General features: G+C 38.1%; 1 protein-coding gene across 2 annotated transcripts in view; it reads left to right on the top strand.

Moving 5' to 3' along the window:
• The window catches only part of ARID4A (AT-rich interaction domain 4A), an 80,679-nt gene that overhangs the window by 13,429 nt on the left and 53,533 nt on the right, over positions 1 to 13,717 (top strand). For both annotated transcript variants that reach the window (XM_007519278.3, XM_060174910.1), the window contains exons 6-8: positions 6,045 to 6,124; positions 6,212 to 6,306; positions 10,752 to 10,884. In XM_007519278.3, coding sequence (XP_007519340.1) covers positions 6,045 to 6,124; positions 6,212 to 6,306; positions 10,752 to 10,884 — 308 coding nt within the window. The remainder of the gene's footprint in view (positions 1 to 6,044; positions 6,125 to 6,211; positions 6,307 to 10,751; positions 10,885 to 13,717) is intronic.

Raw genomic sequence — 13,717 nt, 5'->3', positions numbered from 1 at the left:
GGTCCCCACCTGTAGGGGGAAAGCTTCATGAGTGGTGAAGCAGGTCTGCAGGTATCTCTCTGTCTCTCTCCCTCCCGATCTCCTCCCCTCTCAGTTTCTCTCTCTCTCTATCCAATAATAAAAATAAATAATTTTAAAATACAAAAAATATAAAAAATAAATAAAAATAAAATTTAGTCAGTTGCTAGTGAGCATTCTTCGTTGATTTTTCTAAGATAGGTAATTGCAGAAGAAATCATAATTGCATGTAATTCATGGGTCAGCCAATAATGTATGTAAGAATCACTTCATTCTTCTTTTGAGAAATTAGGATTTGAGGCCTCCTAAATTCCTTCAATTTTGTAGATCTGGAATAAGATCCTAAGTATCCCTCTTTCATATATAAGCACAATGAGTGAATTTAATGAATTTTTTTTTAATTTAATGAATTTAATGTAGTTAGTTCACATTTAGAAAAGAGACCACACTTGGAGAAACAAAAACTTATTAAGCAGAATACAATGAGCCCAATCACTAGTTTTAAAATAAAACAGAGTAACAAGTTTCTTTACACCTTTTGAAATTTCTACATTTTCCTTTTAGGAAGATTAGTGCCTATTATCTACTTGGATTAATTATTCTTTTTTGAAATTTGTCTTCTAATTCCTAGCAAACTATTAGAATGTTATTCAAGTTTTTATTTTATTTTATTTTTTTGCCTCCAGGGTTATTGCTGGGGCTTGGTGCCTGCACTACCAAACCACTGCTCCTGGAGGCCATTTTCCCCACTTTGTTGCCCTTGTTGTTACCCTTGTTGTCATTATTATTATTGTCATTGCTGTTGCTGTTGCTGGATAGGACAGAGAGAAATCGAGAGAGGAGGGGAGACAGAGGGAGAGAAAGATAGACACCTGCAGTCCTGCTTCACCACCTGTAAAGCGACCACCCTGCAGGTAGAGAGCCAGGAGCTCAAACCAGGATCCTTATGCCGGACCTTGCACTTGGCACCATGTGCGCTTAACCCACTGCACTACTGCCCGACCCCTTGTTACTCAGGTTTTAATGTTCTTCATTTCATATTTTGATTTTAAGAGATTTCAAATCATGCTACACTATTGAAAATGCAATAAAAAGGATAGTACATTGCATATATTTTTTAAAATTAGGAGTTAATAGCCATTAGTAATCAAAAGATACCAGATGATCAGTGATAGTAACCCCTTATGTAATACAGGTATTAGTTTTTCCTCCTATAGCTATATTACTACTTGGAAAAAAGATTAGTATTCTAATGACTTCTTTTAAGAATTAAATTAAAATATTTATTAATTATTGAATAAAGACAAATTGAGAGGGAAGTAGAAGATAGGGAGAGAAAGACACACTCACAAGTATGCTCAACTGGGTTGGCCATCCACAGTCTAGTGTTGAATTAAATAAGTAACTCCAGTTTATTGGAATTTTTGTTTGTATTTTGAGCCATGCAAGTATTTCCTCTTCCAGCATAAAAGAATGTATTTTATTCTCTGGCAGTTCTTATGCTTGCATTAAAGTTAAGGACTCTGTAATGTATGGAGTGGTATTATAAATCTAATTCAACAGTTACAATTCAGATGAGAATTTTCTTTTTTTTCTTCCCAAACATTTTATTAGTGAGGAAAATAAAAGAAAACCCGAACATCACTGTAGTAGATGAACTATCATGAATGGAACTTGTTACCTCAGGCATGATGCTTTATTTACTGATCTACCTCTTAGACTGTGAGATGAGAATTTTCTTTTTCTTTTTTTTTTTTTTTAAGTTTATTATCTTTATTTATCAGATAGAGACAGCCATAAATTGAGACAGAAGGGGGTGATAGAGAGGGAGAGAGAGACAGCTGTAGCACTATGTCACCACTTGTGAAGCTTTTCCTCTGCAGGTGGGGGCCAGGGGCTCAAATCTGGGTCCTTGTGCACTGTAGTGTGTGCGCTCAACCAGGTGTGCCACCACCCGGCCCCTCAAGATGAGAATTTTCATCTCCGCTTGCAATTTGCCATTAACTTCTCTCAGTAGGATGTTCCATCTTCATTTCCTTTTTGGAATATAAAATTATAACATTTGAAATATAAAGGAGGGTGGGAGAGATAGCATAATGATTGTGCAAAATGATTTTCATGCCTCACACTGCAAGGTCCCAGGTTGAATCCCCTGCATCACCATAAAACAGAGCTGAGCAGAATTCTGGTTAAAAAAAAAGAAAAAGGTAAGGGAAATATAGAAGAAAACGCCAATTAATTTACAAATAAAATATTCATATACTCATGATACATTCAGTTTAACACTAAAATCTACTCCATCATTTGTGTTAGCATGTTTTGTAACAAAAACACACACACACACAACCCTTTAGAGCACTTTTCAACTCTGGTTTATGGTAGTGCTGGGGATTAAACTTGGAACCTCAGAGCCTCAAGTATGAAAACCTTTTTGGGGAGTGGGGCGGTAGTGCAGTGGGTTAAGCGCTTGTGGTGCAAAGCAATCTGCTTCACCGCCTATGAAGCAACTCCCCTGCAGGTGGGGAGGCAGGGCTCGAACCGGGACCCTTATGCTCAAACTGGGGTCCTTGTGCTTTGCACCAAGTGCGCTTAACCCACTGTGCTACCGCCCGACTCCCTACACACGGATACTTTTTCTAAAGTCAGAGGTTAAATTTATCTTACTTCCTCCTGTTCAGTTTATGCTTCTGCTTCTTATCTATTACGGGTTTTATTTTTTTTTGCAGTTGGTGGAGCTTCACTGCTCCAGGTCAACTGTTTCACATAGTGGGTAGGAAGAGAGGGAAAGATCTTAATAACATCAAAGCTTCCTTCCTTACAGTGAGGCTGGGCTTAAACTTGGGTGTGTGCATGACAAAGCAGGCATACTATCTAAGTCAGCTAACACACTTGCCCTTTTTATGCATTTTGATTCACTCTAGTTTAACTAAATTGTAACTTAACTGATTTACTTTATCTAAAAGAATGATAGTGATTCCTACCTAATAGAAACTATTTAATAGTTAAATGTTTCTTTGATGTCTAACAGTTTAGAATTAAACTTTGCTTAATCATTTGCATCAACATTATTTTGTAGTTTTATTTTTGTCATTTTCCTTGAATTAACTTAGTATTTATGCTATAAAAGTACTATATGACCAGTTGTACTTAATGACTTTTTCAAATGCATTTTTGCAAGTCTAATACATTTTACAAAATTGCTAAATTGTTACCTGTCTTTTCTTCTCTCAACATACATTGTTATAAATTTTGAAGTAAAATGAAGCTAAATTTACTACATACAGCACTTAAATATTTCAGTGTTTATTAAACTGCCTGTAAATGTTGTTTTCATTAGAAGATAGATTTGGGGCTGGTGTGCTAGCTCACCTGATAGGGCATGTGCCTTGCCATGTGTATACAGGCACCATTCAAACTCTGGCACTACATGGGAGGTGCTCTATGTTTCATTTCTTCCTATTTGCCTTTCTATTTGAGTAAAAAAATAAAGTTCTGATAGGACAGGACTGGGCAGTGGCACATCCTGTAGAACCACACCTGTGACCATGATCAAAAACCTGGGCTTAAGGCCCTGATCCCTGCCTACAGGAGAGAAGTTTCATGAGTGGTGAAGCAGTGCTGCATGATTTTAGTTATATAGTTAATAATGTAAAGGATTCTGAGATATTATTAAATGAATGTAATAGACTTTTGTCTTTATCAACAGATGCACACATATATATTTTTTTAGAGCGAATTTAAGATACAGAAAAAAAGAAGGAAGGAGAGAGAGAGACACCAGAGCACAGACCAGCTCTGGCTTGTGTTGGTGCAACAGACTGAACTTAAGACTTTGGAGTCTTAGGCATGAAAGTGGTTTTTTTTTTTTCTCATAACCATTATGCTATCTCTTCTGTTCCACACACCTATTATGCTACAAAGCAATCACATCTAGAATTATGAAAATCAGGGATAAATTTAAAATAGTCTTTTTATATAGATTGTTCTTTCATACGGTATGCAAGCATTCACTGAATATTAGAATAAGCACTTTATGTATGGGGGTAAGAATTCTATCATTTTATAGATAATAGAATAGGAAATCATTATAGAAGACACCTGGAAAATCAGGTATTTTGTAAACCCAGTTTCCTTTTAATTTTAGTTAGTTTTGCTACAACATAGACATTAAGGATATTATTATTATTTATTTTCCCTTTTGTTGCCCTTGTTGTTTTATTGTTGCTGTTGTCATTGCTGGATAGAACAGAGAGAAATGGAGAGAGGAGGCGAAGACAGAGGGGGAGGGAAAGACACCTGCAGACCTGCTTCACCACTTGTGAAGCGACTCCCCTGCAGGTGGGGAGCCAGGGGCTAGAACCAGGATCTTTACGCTGGTGCTTCGTGCCATGTGCGCTTAACCTACAGCGCTACTGCCTGGCTCCCAAAGATATTATTTTAAGTGAAATAAGTCAGACACTAAGGACAAAGACTAGATAATTCTGTTCTTATATCTGGAACATAAGGAATCAAAACGAGCACACAAAACTAGAACAAACTTTCAGATAGAGAGATGAGATTGTTGATTGCTAGAGAGGAAAGAAGTTGTGAGGGCAGCTAAGTCAAGACATAGGATGACTGTTGCATTGTAATAGGTAATAGCTATATGTTTGGGGTTAGTTATGATGTATAATGGTGTATATAAATGTTGAATTATAATTTTTTGCACCAAAATTTGACAGTCAAATTTTGACACCAAAATTTGTAAGTCAGTCTTGCCTCAATAAAAATGTGAGACGATAATTAGGTGTTAAAGTTAGGTGTTAATTTATGAAAAAGTAAGTCTGCAAAATTATGAAAATAATATAATATTTCCTTGAAATATTTATAGTATTTCCTTGAAATATTTAAGTTTAGTTTTTAAGTAGTATGGTTTCTAAAAACTTGGGGTGGGGGAGATAGCATGATTGTTATACAAAGAGACTCTGAAACTATCCTCTATGGATTTTATAGATTTTTAGAGTTAAAAAACTTTGTCTTAATAAAACAACAAGAGCAACAAAAGGGAATAAATAAATAAATAAATATTTAAAAAAAAAACTTTGTCTTTCTGATGTTTCTTTCTTCCATCCTAAACAACTATGTTTTCTAGCAGAAGAAAACATTAAATCTTAAAACATTAGAATTTGGGGGATTGGTGGTAGCACAGTGGGTTAAGCACACATGACAAAGCACAAGGACCAGTGTAAGGTTCCTAGTTCGAGCCCCCAGCTCCCCACTTGCTGGTGAAGCAGGTCTGCAAGTGTCTGTCTTTCCTCCTCTCTATCTTCGCCTCCTCTCTCCATTTCTCTCTGTCCTGTCCAACAACATTAATAATAACCACAACAATGATAAAACAGCTAGGGCAACAAAAGGGAAAAAAATAGCCTCCAGGAGCAGTGGATTTGTGGTGCAGGCACCAAGCCCCAGAAATAACCCTGGAGGCCAAAAAATTTAGAATTTGGCAGTTAGTACTTCTATTGTAGATTATCTTGCAAATAAGTAGCAGTAGGATAATCCAGAAATATCAGTAGAAGTCAAAAACAGTTCTCAAAGTCAGATACTTCACTGATAATTGTGAAAAATCCATATGACCAGGTTTTTGCTCTTCTAAGATTAGAGGTTTTTTAATAAATGTATTTAACCACATTGTTGTTGAATTAAGGTATTTCTGGTGGGGGTGTATCTGAACAGTGAAGTATATGCTTTGATTTATGAGATCCCATGTTGAGGCCATGGTACTATACAGAGGTTAAAGGTGGTTCTGTAGTGATAAAAATTTAAAACTGAATGGAGCTATCTATGTAAGTGGTTGGGAGAACTGTTAAACTTACATTTGTTTGGTATCTACAGAATGAAAAATAGATAGTATACACACTTTCAAAGATTTTGAAAACTAACATATATACACACAATTAGGCCCTAGAATAATAACAGTAATAGTATCTTGTGCAGTTAAATCTTGTTTTTAGTGAACATAAATTTCTTCTATCTTTTGTTTATTATAGTGTTTGATGATGGTGATGAAAGAACATTGAGACGTACCTCACTTTGCCTAAAAGGAGAGAGACATTTTGCTGAGAGCGAGGTAGGGTGACGTGGTTGGATTTTGCGGGAATCACAACAGCTACTAATCTAAAGGCAAATCTAATTCATTTTGTCTTTTCTTAACCAGACACTTGACCAGCTCCCATTAACAAATCCAGAACATTTTGGAACTCCAGTTATTGCAAAGAAGACAAACAGAGGAAGGAGGTCTTCTCTTCCTATGTGAGTTTCTTCATATACAGTATCACTATAGCAACTCAATATTAAATTACAGTATTTCAGGAATGGTTAACTTTGTCTGGCAGTAGCATGTCTGTCTTATGTTAGGTATTTTACACTGAAGAGATCTTATTCTTAATTATTCCCAATACTTTGTCCAAGAGTTGTTGCAACTATTCTCCCCAAAGGAACTGTTTGTGTTTAACTTATTTTACCACATTCCTTAGTTGATATTAATAATCTTTTTTAAAGATGTTTTATTTATTAACTTATTTATTTTTTTACCAGAGGACTGCTCAGCTTTGGCTCATGGTGGTGCAGGGGATTGAACCTGGGACTTTTGCAGCCTCAGGCATAAGAGTCTCTTTGCATAACCATTATGCTATCTACCCCCCCCATATTATTTTTCTATTATAAGTACAGATATGTGGGCCAGGTGGTGCCATACCAGATAAAATTCCCACATTATAGTATTCAAGCACTTGGTTTTAAGTCTCTGGTCCCCACTTGGAGGAGAGAAGCTTCCAAAACATTGAAACTGTGTCTTTCTCTTCCCCACTTTCCTCTCAATTTCTCTCCGTCTATACAAAATAAATAGGAGACAATATAAGCATGAAACTCTCAGATACTATTATTTGTTTATTTGCTTCCAGTGTTATTGCTGGGGTCTGGTGCCTGTGCTATGAATCTACTGCTCCTGAAGGCCATTTTTCCCATTTTTGTTGCCGTTGTTATTGCTGCCATTGCTGTTGTTTACAAGGACAGAAAGAAATTGAGAGAGGAGGGGAAGACAGAGAAAGATTGACGCCTGCAGACCTGCTTCACTGCCTGTAAAGTGACCATCTAGCATACCCCCCACCCCCACCCCCCCGCAGGTCAGGAGCTGGGGGTTCAAACTGGGATGCTTACGCTGGCCCCTGTGCTTTGTGCCATGTACACTTAACCTGCATGGCCCCTAAGCTTTCTTGAGTAAAGAGGGAGCTAGGCTCAAACCTGGGTCACTTGCATGGCAAAGCTGTGCACTAGTGAACTAGTTTATCTGGCTAACCTTTTGCTTCTTTTTTTTTTTTTTTTTCCTCCTCCAGGGTTATTGCTGGGCTCGGTGCCTGCACCATGAATCCACCGCTCCTGGAGGCCATTTTTTCCCCCTTTTGTTGCCCTTGTTGTAGCTTCGTTGTGGCTATTATTATTGCCCTTGTTGACGCAATTCGTTGTTGGATAGGACAGAGAGAAATGGAGAGAGGAGGGGAAGACAGAGAAGGGGAGAGAAAGATAGACACCTGCAGACCTGCTTCACCGCCTGTGAAGCGACTCCCCTGCAGGTGGGGGGCCGGGGGCTCGAACCGGGATCCTTACGCTGGTCTCTGCGCTTTGCGCCACATGCGCTTAACCCACTGCGCCACCGCCCGACCCCCTTGCTTCTAAATACTTTACCTAAGAATAAGGTCATTGAGTGGTCTGGGAGGTGGCGCAGTGGTAAAGCATGAGGTCTCGAGTTCGATTCCTGGCAGCACGTGCCAGAGTGATGTTTGGTTCTTTCTCTCTCCTGTCTTTCTCATAAATAAATAAAATCTTTAGAAAAAAAAAAAAAGAATAAGGTCATTCACTGCTTGGGATAGATAGCATAATGGTTATGCAGAGACTTTTCATGCCTGAGTCTCCGAAGTTCTAGGTTTAATCCCCCACACTACCTGAGCAGTGCTCTGGTATAAAATAAATAAGGTCATTCTCTTGTATAAGGAAAGTATATTTATCAAATTTAGAGGACTTAACATTAAAGAATACTGTTAATAGTTACTTAGGAACAAGAACATTTCTCTTATATAACCAAAATACTATTATTATTTAAATATTTATTTTCCCTTTTGCTGCCCTTGTTGTTTAACATTGTTGTGGTTATTATTGTTATTAACGTCATTGTTGTTGGATAGGAAAGAGAGAAATGGAGAGAGGATGGGAAGACAGAGGGGGAGAGAAAGACACCTGCAGACCTGCTTCACCACCTGCTTCACTGCCTGTGAAGCGACTCCCCTGCAGGTGGGGAGCCGGGGGCTCCAACTGGGATCCTTGCGCTTTGCAACGAGCGTGCTGCATCACCGTCTGACTCCCTATTATTAGTTTTAAAGATTTTAATATTTATTTATTTATTTCCTTTTTGTTGCCCTTGTTTTTTTTATTGTTGTTGTTATTGATGTCTTCGTTGTTGCATAGTACAGCGATAAATGGAGAGAGGAGGGGAAGACAGAGATGGGGAAAGAAAGACACCTGCAAACCTGCTTCACTGCCTGTGAAGCGACGCCCCTGCAGTTGGGGAGCCAGGGGCTCTAACCAGGATCCTCACACTTGGGCTTTGCACCACCTGCACTTAAGCCGCTGCACTACCGCCTGACTCCCATAACCAAAGTATTATTACCAAATTTAGAAAAGTTAGCATTAGGCAGGAGTAGATAGCATAATGGTTATGCAAAGAGACTCACTCATCCCCAAGGCTCCAAAGTCTGAGGATCAATCCTCTGTACCACCAGTGCTCTGGTAAATTAAAAAAAAAGAAAGAAAAGAAAAAAAAAAGTTGGCATTGACAGAACACTATTATCAAATAATATATAGTTCACTGTGAACTATAAACTTTGCTTTTCTGTATACTTTATATTACTAGAATAATTATTTTGATTTTACTATTATTATTTTGTTCTCCCTGGAACATCACCGATCCAGGCTGTTTTTTTTTTCCCCCAGATATAAACAGACAGACTGAGAGAGAAAGACACTATAGCACTGAAGCTTTTTTTAATGCAGTAGAGTCACGGCTCAGACCTAGATAAATACCCATGAAAAAGCAAGCTCATTATCCAAGTGTCTTATTGGCCCTAAAATGTAAAGTATATACATACATATATACTTACTTACTGAGTTATAATATTCAATTAAAAAATATATAATGCCATCAAACATCTTAGAATGATAATGTCTTTCGATTCTACAGTCAAGTATGATTTAAATTTTTGTTGATTGTCCCAATAATAGCTTTTTTAAAAAAAACTTTATTTTATTTTTTCCCTCAAAGGATATTGCTGGGCTTGCACTATAAATCCGCTGATCCTGGAGGCTATTTTTTTCCCTTTTGTTGTCCTTGTTGTTTATTGTTGTTGTTATTATTATTTTGTCATTGTTGCTGGATAGGGCAGAGAGTAATCGAGAGAGGAGGGGAAGACAGGGAGAGAAAGATAGACACCTACAGTCCTGTTTCACACTTGTGAAGCGCCCTCCTGCAGGCTGGGAAACCGGGGGCTCAAACCTGGATCCTTACACCGGTCCTTGCACTTTGTGCCATGTGTGCTTAACCTGCTGCACTACCACCTGGCACCCAACCAATAATAGCTTTTGTAGACTCTTCTCAGAGAGAGAAAGAGAAAACAGAGCATTGTTCCACCATCTGAAAAACTTTTCCTGCTTTGTTTTTGTTGTCATTTCACAGGGTATAGGGGGTCTAAGGCAGGCGCTTTACCACTGAGTCACATCATGGTCCCCTCACTATGGGATTTGTCTGATTATTCAGTTACCCAGCTAATTTACCTAAAATAAACTCACAGACTTATTTTGTTGAGCTCTTACATAATCTGTTAGAAAGATTTGAGTGTTATCACTGGCATCTGGTATATATAAGAAATAGGTGGTCTGGGAAGTGACACAGTGGCTAAAGCATTGAACCATTAAGCATGAAGTCCTGTGTTTGATCACTGGCAGCACGTGTACCAGAGTGATGTCTTGTTCTTTCTCTCCTCCTCTCTCTCATTAATAAACAGAATCTTAAAAGAAAAGAAATAGCAGGACTAACTTTAAAAAATTTTTTTTTTATTATTTATTCCTTTTTGTTGCCCTTGTTGTTTTATTGTTGTAATTATGATTGATGTTGTTGTTGTTGGATAGGACAGAGAGAAATGGAGAGAGGAGGGGAAGACAGAGAGGAGGAGAGAAAGATAGACACCTGCAGACCTGCTTCACCGCCTGTGAAGCGACTCCCCTGCAGGTGGGGAGCTGGGGGCTTGAACTGGAATCCTTATGCCGGTCCTTGTGCTTTGCGCCATGTGTGCTTAACCCGCTGTGCTACTGCCCGACTCCCTGGACTAACTTAATATGTATCTGATAACAGTAGTTGAAGGTGACATAGACTTTTCTGTCTGAGCTGGCCGTTTACACGAAAACCTAAATCTGAATACTCATTGATTTAGTGAAGTGAACTCAGTTGCCATGGACAGTTGATAGTTGAGGACTTTCTTTTGTAAGGTTAGACAAATATTCAGCTCCAATAAGAATGAAATGAGGCTGCTAATATTTTGAGTAACCCAGATTAGAAACTGAATTAGACATGTTAAATTCACATAGATTTGACAGTATCACTAATGCTTCATGATAAGATCAAGAGATCAAAAGTTACATTTAACTTCCAGTACTGAAGATGAAAAGGAGGAGGAGAGCAGTGAAGAGGAAGAGGAAGATAAGAAACGTCTCAATGATGAATTATTAGGAAAAGTTGTAAGTGTTACATCTGCATCTGAAAAGACAGAATGGTATCCAGCTCTGGTAAGTGCAGCTTCTCTGCTGAGTTAATCAACCATTTAAAACTTTTGCCTAACAATAGATATTTAAAATATTTTGAAAGCACTATACAAATTATATTTTAAGTTGTATTTATTTATGAAAGGAGGAGAGAGAGAACCAGAGCATCACTCTGGCGCATGTGATGCTGGGGATTGAACTCAAGACCTTATGATTGAGATTCTTTTTTTTTTAATTTATTTTTTTATTTAAGAAAGGATAAATTAACAAATCCATAGGGTAGGAGGGTACAACTCCACACAATTCCCACCATCCAATCTCCATATCCCACCCCCTCCCCTGATAGCTTTCCCATTCTCTATCCCTCTGGGAGCATGGACCCAGGGTCGTTGTGGGTTGCAGAAGGTGGAAGGTCTGGCTTCTGTAATTGCTTCCCCATGATTGAGATTCTAATGCTTTATCTGCTGTGTTTGAATTGTATAATAAATTTAGACTTTATTAAAAAATTCAGCACTCTTAGTTGAGTTCCACATACTTTACTATATTCTAATATTATCTTGTTGATTTAGGGGAGTTTTCACTAGACCTCCTGCATGCATAATTGCATAGAGAGCGAAAGATACCGTAGCTACTGGAGCTTTGCCCAGTCCCAATGTAGCACTTCCTGTGTGGTGCCAGGGCTCAAACCTGGGTGGCAAATAGCAATGCAGACATGCTGTATCTAGTGAGCCATTTCTTTTTTCTTTTTTTCCCTTTTGTTGCCCTTTTAAAAATTTATTTATTTTATTCCCTTTTGTTTCCCTTGTTTTTTTATTGCTGTAGTTATTACTGTTGTCCTTATTGATGATGTCATTGTTAGAGAGGACAGAGAGAAATGGAGAGAGGAGGGGAAGACAGAGAGGGAAAGATAGACACTTGCACACCTGCTTTAAGGCCCGTGAAGCGATCTTCCTGCAGGTGCGGAGTTGGGGGCTCGAACCAGAATCCTTGGGCCTGTCCTTACGCTTCGTGCTTTGCACCATGTGCACTTAGCCCGCTGCACTACAGCCTGATCCCCCATTGTTTTTTCTTTGATCATCTACAGTTAACCATTTATTTATTAGATTATCCCAGTTCTTTCTCCAACACGTCTCCTGTGCTCTCTTTTTACACTACTCTCATTACCATTTTACACCTGATTAACAAGAACTGCCTCCAAGTTCCCTTTATTTGATGCCTTTTTTTTTTTTTAACATTTTCAGAAGTAACTTTTATAGAGGATTTATTTATTTATGAAAGACTAATATAGAAAAGAGACCAGAGCACTGCTGAATTCTGGCTTATGTTGGTGCTGGGGATTGAATCTAGGGCCTCAGAACCTCAGGCATGAAAGCCATTTGCAGAATCATTATGATGTCTCCATAACCGGCAAAAAAAATCACTTTAAAATATTGATTTAATCATGATGGTCCAAAAAGATCATTGCATCATGGGGATTGATTCTGGTTTTTTTTTTTTTTTTTTAATTAATATCTTTATTGGTTAGAGACAGCCAGAGGGAAGGAGGAGATAGGGAGAGAGACAGAGAAACACCTGCAGCACTGCTTCACCACTTGTGAAGCTTTCCCCGTGCAGCTGGGGACTGGGGGCTTGATTTTACTTTTTTTTTTTTTAAAGATTTTATTTCTTTATGAAAAAGATAAGAGTGAGAGAGAGGTAGAACCAGATATCACTCTGGTACATGTACTGTTGGGGATCAAACTCAGGACCTCATGCTTGAGAATCCACTGCTTTATCCACTGTGCCACCTCCCAGACCATAATTCTGTATTTTTTTAAGCTTATTGAACAAGTGAGAAAGAGCAGAGTGTTGCTGTGATAAGCAGTTCAGAGGCTTAAACCTGGGACCTCACACATATGGATTATATGTCTTAAATGCTTATTTACATACAGTGCTAGTCTTTCTTTTTCTTTCTTTCTTTTTTTTTTTTTTGCTTTCAGGGTTATCATTGGAGAGCTCACTGCCTGCACTATGAATCCACTGCTGCTCCTGTGCCATTTTTTCGATTTTTTTTTTTTTTTTTTTGATAGGATGGAGAGAAATTGATAGGGGAGAGGAAGACACAGAGAGAGAAAGATAGACAGCTGCAGACCTGCTTCACCACTTGTGAAGTGACCCCCCTGCAGGTGGGCAGCTGGGGGCTCACACTGGGATCTTTGTGCCCTTCCTTATGCTTTGTACTATGTGTACTTAACCTGGTGTGCCACTGCCTGGCCCCCTTCCCAAACTTTTTTATTTCTGCCTTCTTAAATCACTTAACATTTACTGAGGATTTGCAGTGAATTCATTTTTGTTTTAAAGTTCCTTAAAACAGACAGCAGACATAATACATAAAAATCTTCCTGTACATTTCCAAGACATTACAAAGTAATTGAAGATTATATAGTAACTATTTTTTTAAAGAATTTATTTATTCATAAGAAAGATAGATTAAACCCAGACATCACTTTGGTACATGTGCTGCTGGGGATTGAACTCAGGACATCATGCTTGCGAGTCCAGTGCTTTATCCACTTCACCACCTCCCAGACCACAATTATATAGTAGTCATAAAACTTTGGTACTGACATCAGAATAGGACAAGGAGGGAGTATTAGGAAAGGAAGAGGACATACCTACAGTTTAGAAATGGCAAATCTTACTTGACATTGTAAAGAAAGCTAATTTTTTCCATATGAGAGAATGTCTCAAATCTGTGGGTAAAAATTATTTCTTGAGTGGAATTAGCAGTACTTGATAAATATCTGTCTCATGTCTTATCCTCCTACTCTGCTCTTAAATATCTTTTAAAGTTCAATTTAAGTTCAAACTTTTCTGG

The sequence above is a fragment of the Erinaceus europaeus genome, chromosome 16 (genome assembly GCF_950295315.1).
Source record: "Erinaceus europaeus chromosome 16, mEriEur2.1, whole genome shotgun sequence".
In the NCBI taxonomy this organism is placed as follows: domain Eukaryota; kingdom Metazoa; phylum Chordata; class Mammalia; order Eulipotyphla; family Erinaceidae; genus Erinaceus; species Erinaceus europaeus.
This window is presented reverse-complemented; position numbering and strand designations above follow the sequence as displayed.